At 50.8% G+C, this 27,381-nt stretch overlaps 1 protein-coding gene across 1 annotated transcript in view; it reads right to left on the reverse strand.

The window, feature by feature from the left end:
• Nucleotides 1–26,948, reverse strand: part of LOC142282208 (carbonyl reductase [NADPH] 1-like) — a 36,928-nt gene extending 9,980 nt beyond the window's left edge. The window contains exons 1-2 of the mRNA XM_075332947.1: nucleotides 26,636–26,948; nucleotides 3,806–3,913 (exon numbers count right to left, since the gene is read on the reverse strand). Coding sequence (XP_075189062.1) covers nucleotides 3,806–3,913; nucleotides 26,636–26,921 — 394 coding nt within the window. The 5' untranslated portion in view covers nucleotides 26,922–26,948. The remainder of the gene's footprint in view (nucleotides 1–3,805; nucleotides 3,914–26,635) is intronic.
• Nucleotides 26,949–27,381: the final 433 nt, after the last annotated feature.

The following is a 27,381-nucleotide window of genomic DNA, read 5'->3' on the forward strand; positions in this document are numbered from 1 at the left end:
CCCGTCTGTCTGTCTCTTTCCCCATCTGTCTGTCTGTCTCTTTCCCCATCTGTCTGTCTCTTTCCCCGTCTGTCTGTCTCTTTCCCCGTCTGTCTCTTTCCCCGTCTGTCTGTCTCTTTCGCAGTCTGTCTGTCTCTTTCCCCGTCTGTCTGTCTTTCCCCGTCTGTCTCTTTCCCCGTCTGTCTGCCTGTCTCTTTCCCTGTCTGCCTGTCTCTTTCCCCGTCTGTCTGTCTCTTTCCCCGTCTGTCTGTCTCTTTCGTCGTCTGTCTGTCTCTTTCCCCGTCCGTCCGTCTTTCCCCGTCTGTCTGTCTCTTTCCCCATCTGTCTGTCTGTCTCTTTCCCCATCTGTCTGTCTCTTTCCCCGTCTGTCTGTCTCTTTCCCCGTCTGTCTCTTTCCACTTCTGTCTGTCTCTTTCGCCGTCTGTCTGTCTCTTTCCCCGTCTGTCTGTCTCTTTCCCCGTCTGTCTGTCTCTTTCCCCGTCTGTCTGTCTCTTTCCCCGTCTGTCTGTCTCCTTCCCCATCTGTCTGTCTCTTTCCCCACCTGTCTGTCTTTCTCTTTCCCCATCTGTCTGTCTGTCTCTTTCCCCGTCTGTCTGTCTGTCTCTTTCCCCGTCTGTCTGTCTCTTTCCCCGTCTGTTTGTCTGTCTCTTTCCCCATCTGTCTGCCTGTCTGTCTTTCCCCGTCTGTCTCTCTCCTCGTCTGTCTGTCTTTCCCCGTCTGTCTGTCTCTTTCCCCGTCTGTCTGTCTCTTTCCCCGTCTGTCTGTCTCTTTCGTCATCTGTCTGTCTCTTTCCCCGTCCGTCCGTCTTTCCCCGTCTGTCTGTCTCTTTCCCCATCTGTCTGTCTGTCTCTTTCCCCATCTGTCTGTCTCTTTCCCCGTCTGTCTGTCTCTTTCCCCGTCTGTCTCTTTCGCCGTCTGTCTGTCTCTTTCCCCGTCTGTCTGTCTCTTTCCCCGTCTGTCTGTCTCTTTCCCCGTCTGTGTGTCTCTTTCCCCGTCTGTCTGCCTGTCTCTTTCCCAGTCTGTCTGTCTTTCCCCGTCTGTCTCTTTCCCCGTCTGTCTGCCTGTCTCTTTCCCTGTCTGTCTGTCTCTTTCCCCGTCTGTCTGTCTCTTTCCCCGTCTGTCTGTCTCTTTCCCCGTCTGTCTGTCTCTTTCGTCGTCTGTCTGTCTCTTTCCCCGTCCGTCTGTCTTTCCCCGTCTGTCTGTCTCTTTCCCCATCTGTCTGTCTCTTTCCCCATCTGTCTGTCTGTCTCTTTCCCCATCTGTCTGTCTCTTTCCCCGTCTGTCTGTCTCTTTCCCCGTCTGTCTCTTTCCACTTCTGTCTGTCTCTTTCGCCGTCTGTCTGTCTCTTTCCCCGTCTGTCTGTCTCTTTCCCCGTCTGTCTGTCTCTTTCCCCGTCTGTCTGTCTCTTTCCCCGTCTGTCTGTCTCCTTCCCCATCTGTCTGTCTCTTTCCCCACCTGTCTGTCTTTCTCTTTCCCCATCTGTCTGTCTGTCTCTTTCCCCGTCTGTCTGTCTGTCTCTTTCCCCGTCTGTCTGTCTCTTTCCCCGTCTGTCTGTCTCTTTCCCCGTCTGTTTGTCTGTCTCTTTCCCCATCTGTCTGCCTGTCTGTCTTTCCCCGTCTGTCTCTCTCCTCGTCTGTCTGTCTTTCCCCGTCTGTCTGTCTCTTTCCCCGTCTGTCTGTCTCTTTCCCCGTCTGTCTGTCTCTTTCGTCATCTGTCTGTCTCTTTCCCCGTCCGTCCGTCTTTCCCCGTCTGTCTGTCTCTTTCCCCATCTGTCTGTCTGTCTCTTTCCCCATCTGTCTGTCTCTTTCCCCGTCTGTCTGTCTCTTTCCCCGTCTGTCTCTTTCGCCGTCTGTCTGTCTCTTTCCCCGTCTGTCTGTCTCTTTCCCCGTCTGTCTGTCTCTTTCCCCGTCTGTGTGTCTCTTTCCCCGTCTGTCTGCCTGTCTCTTTCCCAGTCTGTCTGTCTTTCCCCGTCTGTCTCTTTCCCCGTCTGTCTGCCTGTCTCTTTCCCTGTCTGTCTGTCTCTTTCCCCGTCTGTCTGTCTCTTTCCCCGTCTGTCTGTCTCTTTCCCCGTCTGTCTGTCTCTTTCGTCGTCTGTCTGTCTCTTTCCCCGTCCGTCCGTCTTTCCCCGTCTGTCTGTCTCTTTCCCCATCTGTCTGTCTCTTTCCCCATCTGTCTGTCTCTTTCCCCGTCTGTCTGTCTCTTTCCCCGTCTGTCTCTTTCCCCGTCTGTCTGTCTCTTTCGCCGTCTGTCTGTCTCTTTCCCCGTCTGTCTGTCTCTTTCCCCGTCTGCCTGTCTCTTTCCCCGTCTGTCTGTCTCTTTCCCCGTCTGCCTGTCTCTTTCCCCGTCTGTCTGTCTCTTTCCCCGTCTGTCTGTCTCTTTCCCCGTCTGTCTGTCTCTTTCCCCGTCTGTCTGTCTCTTTCCCCGTCTGTCTGTCTCTTTCCCCGTCTGTCTGCCTGTCTCTTTCCCAGTCTGTCTGTCTTTCCCCGTCTGTCTGCCTGTCTCTTTCCCTGTCTGTCTGTCTCTTTCCCCGTCTGTCTGTCTCTTTCCCCGTCTGTCTGTCTCTTTCGTCGTCTGTCTGTCTCTTTCCCCGTACGTCCGTCTTTCCCCGTCTGTCTGTCTCTTTCCCCATCTGTCTGTCTGTCTCTTTCCCCATCTGTCTGTCTCTTTCCCCGTCTGTCTCATTCCCCGTCTGTCTGTCTCTTTCCCCGTCTGTCTGTCTCTTTCCCCGTCTGTCTGTCTCTTTCCCCGTCTGTCTGTCTCTTTCCCCGTCTGTCTGTCTCTTTCCCCGTCTGTCTGTCTCTTTCCCCGTCTGTCTGTCTCTTTCGTCGTCTGTCTGTCTCTTTCGTCGTCTGTCTGTCTCTTTCGTCGTCTGTCTGTCTCTTTCCCCGTCCGTCCGTCTTTCCCCGTCCGTCCGTCTTTCCCCGTCTGTCTGTCTCTTTCCCCATCTGTCTGTCTGTCTCTTTCCCCATCTGTCTGTCTCTTTCCCCGTCTGTCTGTCTCTTTCCCCGTCTGTCTCTTTCCCCGTCTGTCTGTCTCTTTCGCCGTCTGTCTGTCTCTTTCCCCGTCTGTCTGTCTCTTTCCCCGTCTGTCTGTCTCTTTCCCCGTCTGTCTGTCTCTTTCCCCGTCTGTCTGTCTCTTTCCCCGTCTGTCTGTCTGTCTCTTTCCCCGTCCGTCTGTCTGTCTGTCGCTTTCCCCGTCCGTCCGTCTGTCTGTCGTTTTCCCCGTCCGTCCGTCTGTCTGTTGCTTTCCCCGTCTGTCTGTCTCTGTCTGTGTCTCTGCTTCTTGTCCTGTTTGCCTGTCTCTTTCCCTGTCTGATGGGTCTGTCTGCCTCTGTCTGTCTCTTTGACTGTCTGTTTCTCTCTCCCTTCCCTATCTGTCTGTCCTCTCTTTTCCTGTCTCCCTCTCTCTGTCTGTGTCTCTTTGTTTTTCTCTATCCGTCTCACCACTGACACATCTTATTTCCTCAAACATAAGCTTCTTATACTAACAGTTTATTTTGTTCCTATAGCAACCACTGACAGTTGCTATTAATAGCTGACAGTTGCTATTAATAGCCTATAGCTCACACCTCCATTCAGTTTAATGGCAGGTTTTTTTGAGTGTAACTGTAAAAGCGCGGGGTTAAATTTTCCCATCAAAATATAGTCTATGACGTTCCCTGAGTCACATGGGGTGTCTGTGCAAAATTTCGTGATTGTAAATGCGACGGTGCGGATTCCTTTAGCGGACATACACACACACATACACTGAGCTTTATATATTAGACTAGAACGTAACATACCACATCTGATCCCCGAGAACTTACCGTTTGGCCTTATAAGTGGCAGCAGTTCACTGCAAACGTCCCTTGTAGCAAAAAAATTGGTTTTCAGAATCACTTCTGCTTGGATTCCGAATGGAGTTGTGTCAGCGACTGATGAGGAAAGATGTAGAAACGTATTACATGTTGAGTTTTATCACCAACGTACCAATGCTCTACGGAATATTGGATACCACCGCCATCTGACGTATTTTAGGGATCATCTAATTCGGTGTTGGTCCCTATAGCTTTGATACTTCCTTTCAAATCTGCCGATGGAGAATCCAAATGGAGCCACAGATGGCAGCATGGAAAAAGACTATATGCTGGAGAGGATGTAATTTACATATTTTCACATATTTTTCACATATTTTGGTCTCTTCCCAAATTGAGATGTCTCTGGAGGGAGGTTAACCTTTTAATGAATCAAATTCTTGGAAATAGTATCACTATTACACCTCAAATGGCTCTTCTTTCATTAGATTTAGACAAATACCTAGTTATTCACATTTTTTTTTAATTGTCAAAATTCATATAGCGGCTAAATGGAAAAAGACAGATATACCAATGCTTCATAATAATTATGAGAGAAGTTTCGCCACTTTTAATAATCGATACCCAAAATACCAAAAAAATTGGGAAAGCTGGAATAACCTAATGAAGCAACTCTATTTAAACCTGTTTTTTTTGTTTTTTTTTCCCCTATCCCAGTTATATATTTAATAATTTATGTTTCTAAAATATCCTTGTGGTTATGATTGATCGATATGTTGTAATTTGGTGATTTCCAATCCAATGAGTAAAGAAGACAGATTAAAAGTTGATGTATTTTATTGTTATAGTAGTTTAGTATGTAGTGGTTACATTTAAAAGTAACATTCTATAACCTAGAATATTGACATGTGAGTTTACTCAAATCAGCAATGTATATTTTCATAACATGTCTGTTTATATTCGTATTACTTTTTGTTAAATTAATAAAAATATTTAAAAGAAAAAAAGACTAAAGAGCTTTGTTTATACTGATCTTTTTTTCCCCAAGAGTTTTTTGAAGCAGAACTTGGGATGGTTTTAGAGGGCCGGACTAATATAATTAACTCCATTCTACCTAATATTCTACATCACTACACCCCCTCCATATACTACACCTGTAATATACTACACCTGTAATATATTACACCACTACACCCCTATATACTACACCTGTAATATACTACACCCCTATATACTACACCTGTAATATACATCACTACACCCCTATATACTACACCTGTAATATACATCACTACACCCCTATATATACCTGTAATATACATCACTACACTCCTATATACTGCACCTGTAATATACATCACTACACCCCCTCCATATACTACACTTGTAATAAACTACATCACTACACCCCGTCCATATACACCTGTAATATACTACACCCCCTCCATATACATCTGTAATATACTATATCACTACACCCCCCTATACTACACCTGTAATATACTACACCCCCCATGTACACCTGTAATATACTACACCCCCATATACTACACCTGTAATAAACTATACCCCTATATACTACACCTCCCCATATACTACACCTGTAATATACTACACCCCTACACCCCCATATACTACACCTGTAATATACTACATCACTATACCCCCATATACTACACCTGTAATATACTACATTACTACACCCCCATATACTACACCTGTAATATACTACATCACTATACCCCCATATACTACACCTGTAATATACTACATTACTACACCCCCATATACTACACCTGTAATATACTACATCACTATACCCCCATATACAACACCTGTAATATACTACATTACTACACCCCCATATACTACACCTGTAATATACTACATCCCTACACCCCCATATACTACACCTGTAATATACTACATCACTACACCCCCATATACAACACCTGTAATAGACTACATCACTATACCCCCATATACAACACCTGTAATATACTACACCTCCCCATATACTACACCTCCCCATATACTACACCTGTAATATACTACATCACTACACCCCCACATACTACACCTGGAATATACTACATCACTACACCCCCTTATACTACACCTGTAATATACTACACCCCTATATAAATAGGATTGAGAAGGAAATGCACAGGGCACTACTCAGGATAATGCTGTTAGTCGAGATTCATATTTAGCGTTTTGCTGTTGCAACCTATATAGGTTGCCCAGAAGGACTTAGACTGAAATAACCAACACAGCTACGTGGTGCTCATTCAAAAAGCCAACAAAAATTCCACTGTGTATAAAGATAGAAAAAAGAATAAGCACTCACCCCTATATACTACACCTGTAATATACTACACCTCCCCATATACTACACCTGTAATATACATCACTACACCTGTAATATACTACATCACTACACCCCTATATACTACACCTGTAATATACATCACTATATCCCTATATACTACACCTGTAATACACTACATCACTATATCCCTATATACTACACTTGTAATATACTACATCACTACACCCCTATATACTACACCTGTAATATACTACATCACTACAACCCCCTATACTACACCTGTAATATACTACACCGCCCATATACACCTGTAATATACTACACCCCCATATACTACACCTGTAATACACTACATCACTACACCCCCATATACTACACCTGTAATAAACTACATCACTACACCCCTATATACTACACCTGTAATAAACTACATCACTACACCCCTATATACAGTCATATGAAAAAGTTTGGGCACCCCTATTAATGTTAACCATAAGCATAACTGACATTGACAACACGCGACTAAGTGAACGGGGTTACCCTGCGGTGATAATTAAGCAGGCTTATGAAAAAGCAATGTCAAAAAAACTAATAAATAAAAAAATGCAATCTACTACAACATCAGATCCCTTACAGTCATATGAAAAAGTTTGGGCACCCCTATTATTGTTAACCTTTTTTCTTTATAACAATTTGGGTCTTTGCAAGAGCTATTTCAGTTTCATATATCTAATAACTGATGGACTGAGTAACATTTCTGGATTGAAATGAGGTTTATTGTACTAACAGAAAATGTGCAATCCGCATTTAAACAAAATTTGACCGGTGCAAAAGTATGGGCACCCTTATCAATTTCTTGATTTGAACACTCCTAACTACTTTTTACTTACTAAACACACTAAATTGGTTTTCTAACCTCATTGAGCTTTGTACTTTATAGGCAGGTGTATCCAGTCATGAGAAAAGGTATTTAAGGTGGACACTTGCAAGTTGTTCTCCTATTTGAACCTCCTATGAAGAGTGGCATCATGGGCTCCTCAAAACAACTCTCAAATGATCTGAAAACAAAGACTATTCAACATAATTGTTCAGGGGAAGGATACAAAAAAGTTGTCTCAGAGATTTAAACTGTCAGTTTCCACTGTGAGGAACATAGTAAGGAAATGGAAGAACACAGGTACAGTTCTTGTTAAGCCCAGAAGTGGCAGGCCAAGAAAAATATCAGAAAGGCAGAGAAGAAGAATGGTGAGAACAGTCAAGGACAATCCACAGACCACCTCCAAAGACCTGCAGCATCATCTTGCTGCAGATGGTGTCAATGTGCATCGGTCACCAATACAGCGCACGTTGCACTAAGAGAAGCTGTATGGGAGAGTGATGCGGAAGAAGCCGTTTCTGCAAGCACGCCACAAACAGAGTCGCCTGAGGTATGCAAAAGCACATTTGGACAAGTCGGTTACATTTTGGAAGAAGGTCCTGTGGACTGATGAAACAAAGATTGAGTTATTTGGTAATACAAAAAGGCGTTATGCATGGAGGCAAAAAAAACACGGCATTCCAAGAAAAGCACTTGCTACCCACAGTAAAATTTGGTGGAGGTTCCATCATGCTTTGGGGCTGTGTGGCCAATGCTGGCACCGGAAATCTTGTTAAAGGGGTTGAGGGTCGCATGGATTCAACTCAGTATCAGCAGATTCTTGACAATAATGTGCAAGAATCAGTGACGAAGTTGAAGTTACGCAGGGGATGGATATTTCAGCAAGACAATGATCCAAAACACCGCTCCAAATCTACTCAGGCATTCATGCATGCAGAGGAACAATTACAATGTTCTGGAATGGCCATCCCAGTCCCCAGACCTGAATATCATTGAACATCTGTGGGATGATTTGAAGCGGCTGTCCATGCTCGGCGACCATCAAACTTAACTGAACTGGAATTGTTTTGTAAACAGGAGTGGTCAAATATACCTTCATCCAGGATCCAGGAACTCATTAAAAGCTACAGGAAGCGACTAGAGGCTGTGATTTTTGCAAAAGGAGGATCTACAAAATATGAATGTCACTTTTATGTTGAGGTGCCCATACTTTTGCACCGGTCAAATTTTGTTTAAATGCAGATTGCACATTTTCTGTTAGTACAATAAACCTCATTTCAATCCAGAAATATTACTCAGTCCATCAGTTATTAGATATATGAAACTGAAATAGCAAAAACCCAAATTGTTCTAAAGAAAAAAGGTTAACATTAATAGGGGTGCCCAAACTTTTTCATATGACTGTACACCTGTAATATACTACATCACTACATCCCCATCTAATACAACTGTAATATACTACATCACTACACCCCTATATACACCTGTAATATACTACAGCCCCATATAATACACCTGTAATATACTACATCACTACACCCCCATATACTACACCACTATATACTACACCTGTAATAAAGCTACATCACTACACCCCATGTACTACACCACTATATACTACACCACTATATACACAACACCATATACTACACCTGTAAAACTACACCACTACACCCCCAGTATTAGTCACCAGTCCCCCCCTCCCCCATTGTCCCCTCCTCAGCTTATTAGTCACTACTTACCTCTCCCTTCTTATTGTCCCCGTCCTCAGCACCTCCGTACAGGCCCCCCACTGAGCTGCTCCTTCTCTTGTGCGGGCCCTGGCTGCGCCGATGCTGTTCTCCGAGGGGCCCCCTGCCGCTTCTTCTCTCCGTGAAGGCCCCCGCTGTGCCGCTTCTTCTCCGGCCCGGCGGGAACTTTTGAAATGATACACGCCGCACAGTACTACTGACCACATCAGAGCGCGCGCGTGTGTCACAGAGAGTGCTGGAAGGGAACAGAGGAGAGATTCCTACGTTCCGCTGCCTGCACTGACTGTGCAGAGCTGCAGGATCGCTCCCTGCCCGACACGCATTAAGCTTGGCTCCACTGCACCGGCTGAAGACGGGCGGGCTGGTCACAGACAGTAGGCGGGCCGGATGTGGCCCGCGGACTGCCTCTTACCCAGGTCTGATCTAGATGCTGGCGCAGCTGCCTGGTTTTCCCAGCCAAATCCGATTCAAGAATTTGCTGGTCACTATTGCAGTGTGTTCCTTGTATTCTGTGAAGTATAGAGAGAGAGTAAAGGCCCCGTTACACGCAACGACATCGCTAACGAGATGTCGTTGGGGGTCACGGAATTCGTTATGCACATCCGTTCTCGTTAGCGACGTTGTTGCGTGTGACACGTACGAACGACCGCTAACAATCAAAAATACTCACCTTATCATTGATCATTGACACGTCGTTCATTTCCAAAATATCGTTGCTGCTTCAGGATGCAGGTTGTTGGTCGTTCCTGAGGCCGCACACATCGCTACGTGTGACACCACGGGAACGACGAACAACAACGTACCTGCGTCCTGCCGGCAACGAGGTGGGAGTGTCGTTTATGCGGCTGGTCTCCGCCCCTCCGCTTCTATTGGCCGCCTGCTGTGTGACGTTGCTGTGACGCCGCACGAACCTCCCCTTGATGTCGCTAGGAAGGTAAGTGCTGTGTGACGAGTAACAGCGATATTGTGCGCCACGGGCAGCGATTTGCCCGTGACGCAAGAACGATGGGGGCGGGTGCTTTCACGAGCGACATCGCTAGCGATATCACTGCGTGTAAAGCCCCTTTAACTTCCATGGATAAACTGCCTGAACAATGAGAATGTCACTTCTTTAATGGGGTTGTCCACTACTGGGACAACCTCTTCTGATTCCACAGGTTTCCTCCAGGTAAAGTAATAGAGCCTATACTCACCCGTCCTGTACCTGTGCTGTTCTAGCTGTGCCGCGGCTCATGGTGCCATTGCTCCAATAGGGTTGTGACGTCACACGAGCCCTGTGTTCAATCAGCGCCAACTTCCTTCTACCCGCTCTTATGCTTAAGAGGAAAGCACTGTATTAGGCCCCCTTTACACGTCAGTGATTCTGGTACGTTTGTGGTTTTTTTTCTACGTACCAGAATCACTGACATACGCAGACCCATTATAATCAATGGGTCTGCTCACACATCAGTGATTTTTCACTGAACGTGTCTCCGTGCAGCGTGCACCCTTGGCCGTGATTCTGCATGGAGACATGTCAGTTTTTGTCTGGCATCACTGATGACCCACGGACCACTATGGTGTGATCCGTGTGTGATCAGTGAAACACGTACAAGAAAATCACGGATATATTAAATATTAAAAATTTTCAACTTACCTTGCCTGCAATTCACTTTGCAGCCTCTGCTTTCTGCAGCTCCTGCCTGGCTCATGAATATTCATGAAAGCAAGAACTGCCGACCAGGAAGTAGCTGCTGAGAGCGGTGGGCGGACGCTGCAGAGCTGGAGACTTCAGCACCATGGACAGCAGGAACGAAGGCAGGTGAGTAATGTCCATATGCAATCACGGATCACGGATTGCACATGGACAACCCACGTGTGCCGTGAATCACGGAACACGGAGGGACATGTGCGTGTTTTACACGTCAGTGAAGAACGTCAGTATTTTTCACTGACGTGTGAAACGGGCCTTAGTGGGTCCGCTGGACTGAAGGTACTGTTCACTTGCCTGGGGGAGAGAACTGGACTTGTCACCGAGTCTTCTCTACTGCAAACGCAGGTGGCAGCAGGTACAAGTGCTGGTAAGTAGCCGGCAGAGGGCGGCTCCAGGAGATCTGCGGTACTCCAGCAGCTGGCACAACGAACACAGTATAGTCTCTGGTAGAAACGGCAGTACCAGCACGCAGAGTAATGGAACCGTCCAGGATGGATGGGTGGCAGCAGCGATCAGTATGGACGCTTGTGACAGCTTGTATAGTAGAAATCTGGTGTATATGGTCACAGCAGCAGATAGGGGCACACTGTTACAGAGGTACAGGTCAGCAATAGCAACAAAGCAACAATATAGCGTGACAGCACAAAGTCAGTAGCAGCAGCAGCACTGAGGACCTGAGAACTAGCAACTAAACTAACACATTGCCCAGGCACCTCCCATAGGGAAGAGGTTCCTTAAGTACCTGCAGCCTCTCAGATGATCTGAGAGGCACTTCCGGGTTAGGGGACTCTGGCCCTTTAAGAAAGGGGGCATGGCTACTTGTGTGCCCTTAGAACAGATCCAGGAAGCCTGCAGGAGGTGTATAGGCTCCGGGAGACAGCAGCATGGGCCGAGGATGGAGTAACCATCGCAGGACGGCCAGATGGGTGAGAGAGCCGACATCCCCGCTGGGGGAGGGGGCAGGACAGTGCGAGGACGTCGGTGTGGGAGTTACACCCGCCACTTCCTGTTAAATCGCTTGTTTAGTCCGAAGGCAGGGAGAAAGAAGCCAGTGCTGATTGGACATGAGGCTCGTGTAATGTCACAGCCACACGTGAGTCATAGTACTGAGAGCCGTGGCACTGCTGGAACGGCGCAGGTTCGGGAGGCGAGTATAGGGCTTTATTATTTTATCTGGGGGAAACATGTGGTATCAGAAGGGGTTGTCTTAGTAGTGGACATTCCCTTTAACCGTGTCAGGTTTCCGAACACTGAAGTGGTTAAAAGAAGTAACATAAGATGGAACGTGTGCACAGCAATGTAGTTTTCATATTTTATGGAACGCTTTTTCAGGAGGATTACATGTGTAATCTGCTGGAAAAAACGCCATGTTCACACACCGCAAACTAGGTAATCTCAAATCAAAATGCTGTAAAATAACTCTTCAGGGGAAAAAAACTAAGTTTCTGAACGCGTGTCATAGAAGAAGAAGACATTAGGATGTTGGAAAAGGTAAATGACCACTCGAAAAGAGCAAGATTTAAAATATAGAGGAAAAAAAAAAAATAGGACAACGAGATAAGAAGGAAGGAAAGGCCAAGATTATGTGTGGTGCCCCATCTTGGGTAAGGAAGAAGTCTACCACGAATAGACACAAAACACAAACACTCAATTAGCAACACTCCATTAGACCGTGTTTAGGGCCTAGTACAACTAAACTTCTATAGTAGTTAGCACCGTCCCCAAAGCCAACCTGAAGGGTGGAGTCTAGTGACTGGGGGCAGACGGTAGAAAGAAAGTCGTGAAGGAGCAGTGGACGAGTGAAGATCTGTGGTCTGGAGCTGGTGCACCTCGGCCCAGGCACAAGACAGAAGGGGTCCTAGAGCCCAAGGGGATTGCGCCATACCCCCGTGGTCTCATTGCACATACAGCATATTAGAGTGGAGGGACTTTGTCGCAAACGAGGATCCGGTCCCTAGGCTAGAGCAGAAGAACTAATGTGCTCATCTAAACCGGAGACTAAGGATACCGAAGCCAACTCCATACATGAATCCGCTGGAAGGTGACCATAGAGGGCCAAGGGACAGAGCTTCAAGCCACCCTGAAAGGTCCACGGACACTGGCTCAGGGCACTGTGTGCGTAGGTGCGGGACAGGTGGGAGAGAAGTCAGTGCAGGAAGACGACCAGGGAAGGAACGTAAGAAGGGTGCACCTGTGTCGCCCGGGGACCAGGGGGTACTCAGATCCGGGCCACGGGGTCACTCCTGTGGGTATCACGGTAGCGTGACCCGGTCTGTGATCCCAGGCTCCACAGAAAAAGGGGGTTTTGTTAAGGGAGATTGTCCGTGACGCCACCCACGGTTGTGGTGATTTGTTGACACCACCACTGCTCTTTATGGGGATCCCGGGAGCGGTGACAGGGAGCAGCTTGGTTGTTATATCTCCCCTCCGTGGGTAGGGGGTTGGTTGTCCCGGGGCCCGGTGATGGGGTAAGCAGGGAGCAGGGCGCAGTGCTGCGGTGCGGTGCCCGAGGGCACGGGCGTACTCACAGGTATGTCCCACCGAGTCACTGGTAAACTAGGAATTGCCGGTGTCCGCAGCCTTCGGTACGGGGGTGTTAGTGTCCCACACACGGTGCAGCAGCCCTTGTTGTTCTTTCCCTGCAGCCAGGTGCCTTTCTCTCCACTCTCTTCCTCCTTCTCCTCAGCCGGGAACGGGGAATACACTCCCCTGCAGTGATCCGGGTCACCCAGGTACCGGGGGGCCACTACCCTGCCCGGCTACCTCTGGCCCCTTCCTCACTCACAGCCTGTCCCGGCCCTCTCGGAGCACGCTTCACCATCAGCCTGGGAGCTACAACTCCAGGCTTCTCTTCTCTCTGTCTCTCCAAACACTCTGCTCCAGCCCCTCCCTTCTGCTCTGCTTTTCTCTTACACTGGGGGCTGTGGTTTGTCCTGCTGCACCGGTGTGAGATCAGATTACCAAGGAGGATTAACTCTTTCTGTGACAACCTGGCTTTGCCAGGGCGTCACACACCCCCTTGGTAAAACACGTCCCGTCCTCGGGCCGTCTGGCCACCAACATTTATTAAAACTGGAAAAAGGAAAAATAAACACATTGCAATCATACATCTTCCCACATCGGGAGGTACGTTTTCTAAAACTTTAAACCGTTCTGCCACCCCACACCTGCGGAGCAGATGGCCCCCTCCTGAACTTGAGGGCATTCAACAGGGGTGACAGTCCATAAAACAGTCAACTTTTTAACTTGTGGGTAGCCGTCCATGCTCCACTACCACTGCCGTTGCTGCCACTCCCAGTATGGAGAACGGGTTCCGTGCTCTGCCTCCTGCTCAGAAGCCAGGCCCACTTGGATGCCCTCGGCGCCGGCTACAACCGGCCTCGCTAACTGCCGGGGGCTCCATCTCTCACTGGCCTGCTCCACCTCTCTGCAGGTGCACTCCGGCTGCTCCACAGCCGTGACGGGGTACCTGGGAGCGGCTGGCGCCACATCTGGGGCAGACTTCCAATCGGGTGCCACCTCCGTTGCGGCCGGGCGGACTGCCGGAGCCGACGTCATCACCGTGGCGGCTGGGCGGACTGCCGGAGCCGGGTAAGATGTCATCGGGGTTGCGGCTACTGCTTGTCCAGGAATGGAATTAGGCAAAGTCCTGGCGTCCCTGCCTTTACAGTCCTGGTCACATGAACTGCGGTTCCTTCCTCCTGCTCCCCCTTGGTACTCGGGAGCAGTCCTTCCAGCAACTTTTAAAGTTTTCCTTTCGCTTACGGTCCTCCGGAGCTTCACTTCCGCCCGCGTTCTCAGGGGGCGGAGCCTCTTTTTCGCGCCCACCGCTTGGGGAAGAAGGCGCTGGGCGGGAGATTTTCGCGCCCAAAATGGCGGCAAAGATGGCGACTTTCACAATTTTTGCAGCGGAACACCGCTGACAGTCCAGAACAAGGCGCACTTCCTCCAGGTAACTGGATGGGTTCGATCCTGTTCGTGACGCCAAGTTGTCGCGGGCGGAGGAGGGGACGCCGCGCTCTCCCACTGCTGCTCGGGTCCGGCTGCCGCGGCTGCTGCGGCCTGCTGCCGCTCGGTGGCTCGAGCGATGGGCCGGATCCCGGGGACTCTAGCGGCGCTCCTCGCCCGTGAGTGAAAGGGGATTTTGGGTGTGGGGATTGGTTATTGTCCGTGACGCCACCCACGGTTGTGGTGATGTGTTGACACCACCGCTGCTCTGTATAGGGATCCCGGGAAGGATGGTATGGAGCAGCCAGTTGTTGTGTTGCCCCTCCGTGGGTAGGGGTTGGTGATCCCGGGGCCCAGTGATTAGGTGGGTGATGCAGGGCTTGGTGGGCGCAGGGACGCGGGGGCAGCGCTGTGCCTTGCGGCACTGTGGTACTCACTCAGCCTGAGACGTTGACACAGTTTTCGGTAAAACACACGGCTGGAAAGACGGTTCCCACGGACGGCTGCACTTGCTTTCCCCAGTAGGTGACGGTGACGGTCCCTCTGTCCTGCACCTAAGTTGATGATGGTTGCGATGGGTTCCCACTGGTAACCCGCTCCCCGGCTTGGATATGGGCCGGAGGAGCCCTACTTTGCCCGCAGGCGCTGGCCCTGGGAAACTGGTGCCTTGGCGGTGGCTGTGTCTCCCTGTAACGGTCGGACTGTTGCCTTCAATTGGGACAGACGTCCCCTTCACTGACGGATTTGGCAAATTATGGCGACTCCTAGCCTTGCCGGGATCCGAAAGGCCCCTGCCCTGGTGCTGACTGTTCTTCGTATACTGCTCCAGACCGCCGGGCCACTACCCGTCCGTGGTCCTTCCAGCAACCTCCGAGCAGTCCCCCTCCAGACTATCACCGCCGTCTGCTGACCTTGATGTCACTGTCCGGGGCACACAGCCGGACCAACTTCAGGCTTTACTACTGTCACTTCAGCTTTTCTCCTTAGCTTCACTACTACTTCCTTCCACTTCACTTCGCTTTCCCCACTCCACTCTACTGTTTACTCCTTCACCTCCCTAACTGTTCTGCCTGGTTCCTCCCGCCTCCAGGGCTGTGAACTCCTCGGTGGGCGGAGCCAACCGCCTGGCCCACCCCCTGGTGTGAACATCAGCCCCTGGAGGAAGGCAACAAGGATTTTGGTAGCCTAGGTATTCCTAACTGGGGTGTAGGGTGTGGTGGTGTTATGACCTGTGACCCCTGGCTTGCCCAGGGCGTCACACACCCGTCTTGACCTCCGAACTACCTGGGATCAACTGGAGTTGAACCCAGCACTCCAAAGGCGGTCACTGACCTCGTGTTACCTTGGAATCTGTTACAGTGAGTAAAAACCTTGAAACGGCATCCATGTGTCGCTCTGTTATTCACCTGCGGCCCTGCACCCCCGTCATCACCTACTACTACTCCCATCCGCCCTGGGGCCCAGTTCTACCTGTGGAGAACTATACTAACCAAGCTGCGTCACCATCTGCCCCAGAGGCCCCATCCCGCAGCGTTACGAATAACTGTCATCATCCCTTGTAAATAATAATCCCCTTTTATAATGACACCAGGGTACCGGGCCTTGCCGCAGCGACATCCCACCCAAGACGAAAGGACCGGCCCAGTAACGAGTGCCCTACGTCCCCGGTGCAAGCGTGTCATATGCATAAAGAGAGCCCATGGGAAAGAAGAACCCAACTCATGCTAATTCTGATCTCCGTTAATTAGCAATATAGGACAAATTTATATTGTTGCTATTGACTCCTCAACTTTATAAACATACATAGATTACCCCATAGCAAAAACATAAATTAGGGCCCTATCTGAAGCTTCTTGACACCATTACAACCCCATGCAATTTTTATTGGCTTGACAAAGGCTCTGCGTTGGCCGAAACTTTGCTATTTAGATATTTTCTTTGTATGTTGTATGAGGCTGCGCTCACTGAATGTATTTGGAGACACTCACTTGGCTGCTTTAACTGAGGCACACAGGAACACTTCTCCATTTAAAAGTCCAGTTGGTTTATTTTAAAGCCACATATACCACACTTGCAACTTAAACACAAAAACCTCTTCCGGCTTAAAAGGAACATACACGGTATTACAGTCCGTTTAACTGTGGACTCACCCAGTGATCACACTGACCTGGTCAGGATTAATGCACAGATTCTCAGTCCGTTCCTCTCAGGAGATTTAGCAGTCTCTCCACACATTCACTAAAGTGAGTCCACACACCTGTCCACGAGGTTTCTTCATGGAAGCCAGGCAGCTTCCTCACACAATCTCTCTGTCTGGCTTCTGCCAGTCTCTCAACACAGGCTGTTACCTTCTGCAAAGATTTCCATCAGTTTTTCAGGTGCTTGAGCAGGGCTCCCATAGATTACTAGGAAGACTGCCTCTCTGAGATCACCAACCGGGAACTGTGACCTGCTCTCAGCCACGGACGACAGTCACTCCTGCTCCCTAAGTACAGAGTGACCACAGGTTCCATATGTAGCGCCCCTGAGACCCTAAGGGCACTACAGGAAACTGCATCTTCTTGGGGATGCAGGACCTACCCCCTGGGACCTGGAGTACCAGTGCCGATTCCACCAAAATACTACCAAAATCCTAGTTCTCCACTCCACACTGGGCATAGAGGGTTAACCATGTAAGGGGATGGTCACCATGGGAATGAGTCCCTGGGTATAGCCAGCCTGGTAGGAGGGGTCAGTCAGCAGTGAGATGAGAGTCGGGTAGCACACAGGAGAGGTGTGCGGACGTGCCTGAGCTGGGTCCGTGTAACAGTGACCCCAGGGGGCACAGGAAAGAGGTCGCGAGGACGGGTACCGGAGATACCGCTGGGACCGGAGCACGAACGGGGCACAGGGCCCTAGGTCAAGCACAAGTTTTAGACTGTTTGGCAAATACCTGCCCGATGAGGACACCTTCACGGACTTCACCGAACCACATAATCCGAGGGCATCAGCAGTAAACTAGGATCGGAGTTCGGACACTTACCTCCCCACAGGGTCCGCACTGCCCGCCGTACGGAGAAGGAGACTGTACTCCAAAAGGGACAGTCGGGGCCCCCAAACGCTCCACGATACGGCGACCCAATCAACTAAGAGTGTCGGGGACAGAGCAACCTGGGTCACTTACATTGGCACTGGTCCTCCTGGGACCTGAACCAGCACCCCTGGGTCCAAGTGAGTAGAGACTGTTAAGACAACTCGGTGTGGTCTCCGTTATTGCCCCCGTTATATCTCCCAGGCACAACCCTACCTGCGGAGGGCCTACAATCACAGCTGCCACTACCACCAGCTCTGGGAGTACCCACATTCAGCAGCGGCGGTTCTCCATCCTTAACCACAACCCGCAGGTGGTGTCACATGACAAAAACTCTTATCTCCCCTATAAATAACCCCCCATTAACAAAAGGGGCCCAGAGCATGGGACCGGGCAACAGCCACCAGAGTGACATTCCCATTTGTGACCGCATGGGACCGAGTACCCCCTTCCCTGTGCGCTGCACATACACCTGGCTTCCTACCCAGTGACATCAGGGGAAACTGCAGCCGACTCTACTAATCCACATGGACTCCTTCCAGAATTGCCTTCAGGAAGTGAAGTCCTCCAAGCAACCAGAGACCATGTGACCAAACAGTGTCTTCATTCAGACCGGACACACCCGCAGGTGGAGGCATGTGGTAATCCAGGCCTGTCCAGCACACTGGCTATTCTTAAGGCCTGAAACACACATCCGTGAAACACGTGCGTGTTTGGTCCATTTCCGTGTATACTGGAGACACGGCCAAACGTGCACCAATGTTACTATATCTCAGCGGTTACAATTGCGTTTTTGGTTATGTCCGTGAGTCCGTCTCCGTGATGCGTTTTTTGGTCCGTGTCTCACGCCAGTGTCGCGGGCGGGGAGGAGGGTGTCAGCACACCGCGCTCACCCCTTCTGCTCGGGTCCGGCAGCTGCTCCTGGTGGCTCGAGCTGTGGGCCGGATCCCGGGGTTTCTCGAGCGACACTCCTCGCCCGTGAGTGAAAGGGGGGTGTTTGTGGTTGGATGTGGGGATTGTTATAGTTCGTGACGCCACCCACGGTTGTGGTGATTGCACCACCGCTGCTCAGTATGGGGGTCCCTCTTCCTTGCACCTTTGTTTGACTTGTGGTATCGGTGGATTCCCTCCGGTTACCCGCTCCCCGGCTGCAATCTGGGCCGGAGGAGCTCTACACTTTGCCCGCAGGCGCTGGCCCTGGGGAAACTGGTGCCCTGGCGGTGGCGGTGTCTCCCCGGTTCAGGTTGGGCTGTTGCCTTCACTCGGGACTTGGTTGTTGGGGGAGCTGCGTCCCCGTCACTGACGGATTTGGCAAATCTGGCGACTCCTAGCCTTGCCGGGGTCCGAGAGGCCCCTGCCCTGGTGCTGACTGTCCTTCGGAACACTGCTCCAGACCACCGGGCACACAGCCAACGGGGTCCTTCCAGGAACTTCCAAACGGTCCCCCTCTAGACAGTCACCGCCGTTGCTGACCTTGCTGTTCTGGCCCTCACAAAGCTGGACCCTTCAGGCTGTCTTTCTCTTCTGTCACTTTACTTGCTTTTCCTCCTTTTCTACTTTCACTTTCACTTTCTTAACTCCTCTACTTAGCTCCTCACACTTGCCCTGCCTGGGCTAATCTGCCTGGTTTCTTCCTGCCTCCAGTGTTGTGAGCTCCTCGGTGGGCGGAGCCAACCGCCTGGCCCACCCCCTGGTGTGCATCATCAACCTCTGGAGGAAGGCAACAAGGATTTGTGGTTAGCTGTGATGTGCCTACCTGGAGTGTGGGGTGTGGTGGTGTTGTGACCTGTGTCCCCTGGCTTGCCCAGGGCGACACATTCCCCCTTAGCAAAATGCAGACCGTCCGCGGGCTGCCGTCCTACACCGGTTTTATTTTTCTGTAAAAAGGGGATAACAGGGTTAAGCAAAACATAAATACATTTTTAATCAAAACTCTTCCCAAGACGGGAGGCACATTTACTTAAACGTTGCAACGGTATACGGTCACGGTTTCCGCTCTCTCCCACCCAAGCAACCTGGCCCTGATGCTGCCCCTAAAACCCAGGCAGCACCCCTTGACCCACAGTCCAGCACAAGTTACCCGAGCGGGATCTGTCCTTCCCCTACAGAGGGTGGCCACCGGTTCCTTTGGTGGCTGGGCCCTAGCCTGCTCTGCTGAGGGCCCTCCCTCTAACCTGCCTCTCCGGAGACGGTATTGCGGAAACGGTAACGGTACCCAACATATTTACAAGCCACTTAACGTTTGTGGTGCCCTGCAAGTTCACGGGCTTGTCCATGGATAGTTCCCATGCAAATAAACTTTAAACGGTCCCCACGGGGACAACGGTGCCGGCTCCAGCCGGTTGCAAATCAACAAACAAATCAGGTGAAGTACTCGTTATCATTTCACTTATCATTCTTTCAACAACTTTTTCAAAACTTTTTCAAACAAACAAACTCTGTGGTGGTCCCAACGGGGACTGCTGCTGCGGGCATCCGCTGCCCTACTCCGGTCCTTCTGCTGCTTCATCCGAGGGAGGGGGTGCAGAGCTCACCTTGCTCTCCGGGCTGCCCTTCAACTTTACATCCAGGGCAAACCACCCCCTCTCTCCGCAGTGCCGGGTGTAACGCACCATGTCCCCCGGTATAAGATTGCGGCCAGGATGCTCCTCGGGCAGATGGGCATTCACGTCCCGCCGGGCCACAAACACCTTGGCCTCCAGGCCCGGTTCGTATATGAATCCGTAGCCCCGGCGGATATCAAATCGCCTCACCTGCCCCTCGTAGAACGGGCCTCGGACACGGAAGGTCGCTTGCCGCAGGTTTTCTTTTTCCCGAATGGCTCGGGCCACCAGCTCGGCTTTCCTTCTCTCCCTCTCCGCAATCTCGAGGCCCAGCTTTGTCGGCTCCCCGTCCCAGTATGGCGCTGCTGCCAGCTCCGGCGCACGGGTTGAGCCCCGCGGGACATCCAGCACGTTACCCACTGTCAGGAAGGTGGGTAGCGTATCCCGCGGTGTCATGGCCTTGGGCGCTGCCTTGCAGCGACAACCCGGCGCCACCTCAGCCGAGGTGTGGGGGATGGGCACAGGGGCTTTCCGCACTTGGGCCTTCGGCTCGGAGCGGGTCATCGGCTCCGGCTCGGGAAGCTGCTCGGGGACTGTCTCTGGCACAATCTTCGGGGCCTTCCAAGGTAATGCCTCCGGTTTGTTACGGGCTCCGGCTACAGGTCGGTCCGCTGGGGCGGACGGGCTGGGTATCGCTACCGGGTTGCGGTGGTAGCGGGCCTAGTGGCGGGGTCACGGCCTCCGAGACGGGTGGCGAGGGAGGCAACGGGGGGAGAGGGCTTGGACCGGGCCCCACAGCCGCGATGACCGGCCCTGCAAGGGCATCGGGACGTGGGTCACTCACCCTCCCTTTCTCCGCCTCCTCCTCGCGTCTCCGCACGGTGGCTACAACGTCCGCCATGTCGGCCTCCCACTCCTCCATGAGGAGCTGCATCTTCACCTGCAGCCGTTGATAGAGCTGCGCGGTCCGGATCTCCACCCACGCCGCGGTTCCAGGCGCGGGGGGTACGGTGTCGCGGGACGGCATCCACATGGTGTCTTCACTGTTTGCTTCCAGGAACGGTATTCTCGCAAGGTCCTGGCGTCCCTGCTTCTATAGCCGCAGCTACATGCGTTCAGCCGCCATCGCGTCCCCCTTAGCTCTTTCCGGCCCCTCCTCTCTCGGGGCGGGGTTTTGGCCTTCGCGCCTCTACTGCTCGAGAAGACGCTCGAGCGGGAACTTTTCGCGCCAAAGATGGCGGCTTCTGAAATTTTCCTGCCGGATACCTCCGGCGGTAACAAGGCGCACCTCTACCAGATGGCAGAGCGGTAAGATCCTGTTCGTGACGCCAAGTTGTCGCGGGCGGGGAGGAGGGTGTCAGCACACCGCGCTCACCCCTTCTGCTCGGGTCCGGCAGCTGCTCCTGGTGGCTCGAGCTGTGGGCCGGATCCCGGGGTTTCTCGAGTGACACTCCTCGCCCGTGAGTGAAAGGGGGGTGTTTGTGGTTGGATGTGGGGATTGTTATAGTTCGTGACGCCACCCACGGTTGTGGTGATTGCACCACCGCTGCTCAGTATGGGAGTCCCTCTTCCTTGCACCTTTGTTTGACTTGTGGTATCGGTGGATTCCCTCCGGTTACCCGCTCCCCGGCTGCAATCTGGGCCGGAGGAGCTCTACACTTTGCCCGCAGGCACTGGCCCTGGGGAAACTGGTGCCCTGGCGGTGGCGGTGTCTCCCCGGTTCAGGTTGGGCTGTTGCCTTCACTCGGGACTTGGTTGTTGGGGGAGCTGCGTCCCCGTCACTGACGGATTTGGCAAATCTGGCGACTCCTAGCCTTGCCGGGGTCCGAGAGGCCCCTGCCCTGGTGCTGACTGTCCTTCGGAACACTGCTCCAGACCACCGGGCACACAGCCAACGGGGTCCTTCCAGGAACTTCCAAACGGTCCCCCTCCAGACAGTCACCGCCGTTGCTGACCTTGCTGTTCTGGCCCTCACAAAGCTGGACCCTTCAGGCTGTCTTTCTCTTCTGTCACTTTACTTGCTTTTCCTCCTTTTCTACTTTCACTTTCACTTTCTTAACTCCTCTACTTAGCTCCTCACACTTGCCCTGCCTGGGCTAATCTGCCTGGTTTCTTCCTGCCTCCAGTGTTGTGAGCTCCTCGGTGGGCGGAGCCAACCGCCTGGCCCACCCCCTGGTGTGCATCATCAACCTCTGGAGGAAGGCAACAAGGATTTGTGGTTAGCTGTGATGTGCCTACCTGGAGTGTGGGGTGTGGTGGTGTTGTGACCTGTGTCCCCTGGCTTGCCCAGGGCGACACACCAGCATGTCCGTTTTCTGCATGCAACACGCAGCACGGACCCAATGAAAGTCAATGGGTCTGTGCGCACGTCCGAGTGACACGGACGCATCTCTGTTTGCTCCCTGTACGTTTTGTGCTTTTTTCATGTGATGTCTGTCTTTTTTCTTTTTCTGTTTCGTTCTCTCCCTCAGCCCGTCGGTCGGTCTCTATGTCTGTCGGTCGGTCTCTCTGTCTTATCTGTCCCTCTAGCTGTCTGTCGGTCAGTTCCCCCCCCCCCTCTCATACTTACCGTTCCCCGATCTCCGGCGCGGCGCTGCACGGCTGTTATAATAACTCCGGCGGCTTTTACTATTTTGAAAAAGCCGGCCGCCCATTAATCAATCTCGTATTCCCTGCTTTCCCCGCCCACCGGCGCCTGTAATTGGTTGCAGTCACACACACCCACCACGCTGAGTGACAGCTGTCTCACTGCACCCAATCACAGCAGCCGGTGGGCGTGTCTATACTGTGCAGTGAAATAAATAAATAAATAATTAAAAAAACCGCCGTGCGGTCCCCCCCCATTTTAATACCAACCAGATAAAGCCATACGGCTGAAGGCTGGTATTCTCAGGATGGGGAGCTCCACGTTATGGGGAGCCCCCCACCCTAACAATATCAGTCAGCAGCCGCCCAGAATTGCCGCATACATTATATGCGACAGTTCTGGGGCTGTACCCGGCTCTTCCCGATTTACCCTGGTGCGTTGGCAAATCGGGGTAATAAGGAGTTATTGGCAGCCCATAGCTGCCAATAAGTCGTAGATTAATCATGTCAGGAGTCTCCCCGAGATTCCTTCCATGATTAATCTGTAAGTGACAGTAAAAAAACACACACACCCGAAAAATCCTTTATTAGAAATAAAAAACACAAACAAATTCCCTCATTACCAATTTATTAACCCCGACAAACCCTCCATGTCCGGCGTAATCCACGGACCTCCAGCGTCGCGTCCAGCTCTGATGCATGGAGGTGACAGGAGCAGCAGAATACACCGCCGCTCCGGTCACCTCCACGCAGCTAATGAGATGAGTAGCGCGATCAGCTGCTGTCAGTCAGGTAACTCGCGGCCACCGCTGGATCCAGCGGTGGCCGCGGGTAACCTCAGTGACAGCAGCTGATCGCGCTACTCATCTCATTAGCTGCGTGGAGGTGACCGGAGCGGCGGTGTATTCTGCTGCTCCTGTCACCTCCATGCAGCAGAGCTGGACGCGACGCTGGAGGTCCGTGGATTACGCCGGACATGGAGGGTTTGTCGGGGTTAATAAATTGGTAATGAGGGAATTTGTTTGTGTTTTTTATTTCTAATAAAGGATTTTTCGGGTGTGTGTGTTTTTTTACTGTCACTTACAGATTAATCATGGAAGGAATCTCGGGGAGACGCCTGGCATGATTAATCTAGGACTTATTGGCAGCTATGGGCTGCCAATAACTCCTTATTACCCCGATTTGCCAACGCACCAGGGTAAATCGGGAAGAGCCGGGTACAGCCCCAGAACTGTCGCATATAATGTAGGTGGCAATTCTGGGCGGCTGCTGACTGATATTGTTAGGGTGGGGGGCTCCCCATAACGTGGAGCTCCCCATCCTGAGAATACCAGCCTTCAGCCGTATGGCTTTATCTGGCTGGTATTAAAATGGGGGGGACCGCACGCCGTTTTTTTTAATTATTTATTTATTTATTTCACTGCACAGTATAGACACGCCCACCGGCTGCTGTGATTGGGTGCAGTGAGACAGCTGTCACTCAGCGTGGTGGGCGTGTGTGACTGCAACCAATCACAGGCGCCGGTGGGCGGGGAAAGCAGGGAATACGAGATTGTTTAATGAGCGGCCGGCTTTTTCAAATTAGAAAAACCCGCCGGAACAGTGTGAACGCCGTGCAGCGCCGGTGATCGGGGAACGGTGAGTATGAGAGAGGGGGGGACACTTCAGTCACTCGGGGGTTTAGCGGTCACCGGTGAATCCTTCACAGGTGACCGCTAATCAGTACACGGCACAAAGACAGAGCCGCGGCATGAGAATGAAGTCGGGTGAAGTTCACCCGAGTTCATTCTCATCCCGCTACTCTGTCTTCCGACATGTAGTAACAAAAAAATTGTTTAAAAGAACAGAGAGTCCTCAGTGGTTGATACCTTTTAATGGCTAACTGAAAAGATGGTAATAATTGCAAGCTTTCGAGACTACTCAGGTCTCTTCATCAGGCATGGTATAACACAAAATCTGAAGAGTCACGTATTTATACACAACAGGACTTAGAATAGTGCAGTAAAAAATTTTTACTGCACTATTCTAAGTCCTGTTGTGTATAAATACGTGACTCTTCAGATTTTGTGTTATACCATGCCTGATGAAGAGACCTGAGTAGTCTCGAAAGCTTGCAATTATTACCATCTTTTCAGTTAGCCATTAAAAGGTATCAACCACTGAGGACTCTCTGTTCTTTTAAACAATTTTTTTATCTCTACTGGCTAACACGGTACAAAGATATATTTTACTTTGACATGTAGTAACGACATTTTGCATCACACACGTACATTTCACACGGACAACACACACACATGCCAGTTATTTCACTCACACACACACGGACATTCCACACGCACATACGGCTAGCATACGGGATACACACGCAGGCCACACATACCATAAAAACGGACCTAAAAAACGGAAAACGGACCCGAAAAATGTCCCGTTTTACACGGACGTGGTTTTCACAGATGTGTGGCGGAGGCCTAAAGAGAACTTGATCCATAAATACAATACCAAGACTTGTGGAACTACATGTCCCATAGTAACATTTTCGGGTTCATTTTGCAGTGGACCTTCTCCACAGCGACATCGGTGGTCGTTACCTCACAGTTGGGGCTAAATAAAGAATTTTTGGATAACTGAAAGGAGTTTTGGTGCCTTGGATCCCATAATATTCCTCACCATGACCACCACACTGCTAACCACCTGAGAGAAGACGTCCTGGGGTCCCTGTGTTTATCGCTTTGGCACCTTCGGTTTGATACACAGCAGTACGTGTTGGGTCTACATCATTGTGCAAATATTTCCTAAATCATCAAGACAAGAGCAAACTGGAATGGACTGTCCCTCTCCAAGGACCCCAATTCTTTCTTCTATGGTCTGTATGTATAATCAGCAAGAACAGGGAAGAATCAGACCTGAAGCTTGTGGCACCCAACTATCACACATCTTTAAAGGGAACCTGTCACCACTTTTATGGCCTATAAGCTGTGGCCACCACCACCGGGCTCTTATATACAGCATTCTAACATGCTGTATATAAGAGCCCAGGTCGCTGTGAGAACATAAAAAAACACTTTATAATACTCACCTAACGGTCGCTCTGTGGTGGATGAGGGTGTCATGGGCGTCTCCGTTCTCCGGTGCGGGCGCCTCCCTTTTCAGCCATCTTCGTCCTCTTTCTGAAGCCTGTGTGCATGACGCGTCCTACGTCATACACACTCGCCGGTCCTGCGCAGGCGCAGTACTATACTTTTATCTGCCCTGCTCAGGACCTGAATGCTGGCGAGTGTGTATGACGTCGGACCCGTCATGCACCTCGGCTAGAGAAGAAGGAGAACAAAGATGGCCGAAAGAGGCGGCGCCGGCACCGGACAACGGAGACGCCCATTAGGCCCTCATCCACTGCAGAGCGACTATTAGGTGAGTATTATAAAGTGTTTTTTATGTTATACCCCCGGCCTGGGCTCTTATATACAGCATGTTAGAAAGCTGTATATAAGAGCCCCACTGGTGGTGGCCGCAGCTTATACACCAAAAAAGTGGTGACAGGTTCCTTTTAAGGCTCCTTTCACACTGCATTTTGCCTTACGTTCACAGGTCATCCGTCCGAACCACCCCTCCCCCAAAGTGTGTTTCGGACGCATGCGGCGACAGGGCTATTGACTGTAATGGAGCAATGTCATGTAATGTAATGGAGCACACTACGTTAGCGTGTGCACTGTTTTGTACTATTTTCGTGTATATACGTTTTCTGCAGACGGACACCCGAACGTAGTCGACTAGTGCCCACAGCGAGCATCCGGGACACCTGTCGCACCTTCCGCAGCATCGCCCTCCACCACCACCACCAACGCCGCTGACTCTTGTGACCCCACTCCACCAACGCTGCTGCCCCCTTCAGTAAGACACCACCGGATTATAAGACGGACCCCTTTTTTCTTTCTATATATTTGTGGTGCATCTTATAAAATGAAAAATATGGTATATACTGACAGCATTTGTTATACGTCGTATGCATTATAATGGTTTTCTGCTCCAATAGGAGTAACTTTACCTCTAAATGCGATTCCAGCGTTATTGACCAGCACGTCCAGGCCGCCATACTTTTCCATCAGGAAATCCCGCAGGGCCCGGATGCCGGTCACGTCAGTAATGTCCAGCTGATGGAAGAGCGGGGACAAGCCCTCAATATTCAGGGTCCTAACAGCTTCTTCTCCCAGTTTGGGGTTCCTGGCTGTCAGATACACGTCTCCCTGGAACTGCTTACACAGGGCCCTGACCACAGCCAAACCAACCCCCTTATTGCCCCCTGTGACTACTGCAACCCGCACTCCCGCCATGCTGTCAGCCCTGACTGTATCCTTACACGACCTAGTTAATATGTTAACATCAGTTAGTGGCTTCTGATATTTATCTCAAAAGCTCCACCCGCAGAAGAGAAAGCCGAGAGCGAATCACACATATAGAGCAATGACTGATTGTTGTGACCCGACATCCAGAGGAGAGAAATAGAAGTGCTATCATATGACCACCACTATTGGAAGTTATGGGGACACAGAAAACCCTCCTGTTTATCTGTCGTTGGTAAAGAGAAGATCAGGTGGAGATCGTCTTTATCTTCATCTTTATCTCACAGATCTAAGGAGGAATATTATGTTACTTATATACTAATTTCATCCCCCTTTAACCCTTTCACGACCGGCCGATTTTTCGCTTTCCGTTTTTTTTTTTCGCCATTCTTTTTCTGAGAGACGTAACTTTTTTATTTTTCAGTCAATATGGTCATGTGAGGGCTCATTT

The sequence above is a fragment of the Anomaloglossus baeobatrachus genome, chromosome 2 (genome assembly GCF_048569485.1).
Source record: "Anomaloglossus baeobatrachus isolate aAnoBae1 chromosome 2, aAnoBae1.hap1, whole genome shotgun sequence".
Lineage (NCBI taxonomy): Eukaryota > Metazoa > Chordata > Amphibia > Anura > Aromobatidae > Anomaloglossus > Anomaloglossus baeobatrachus.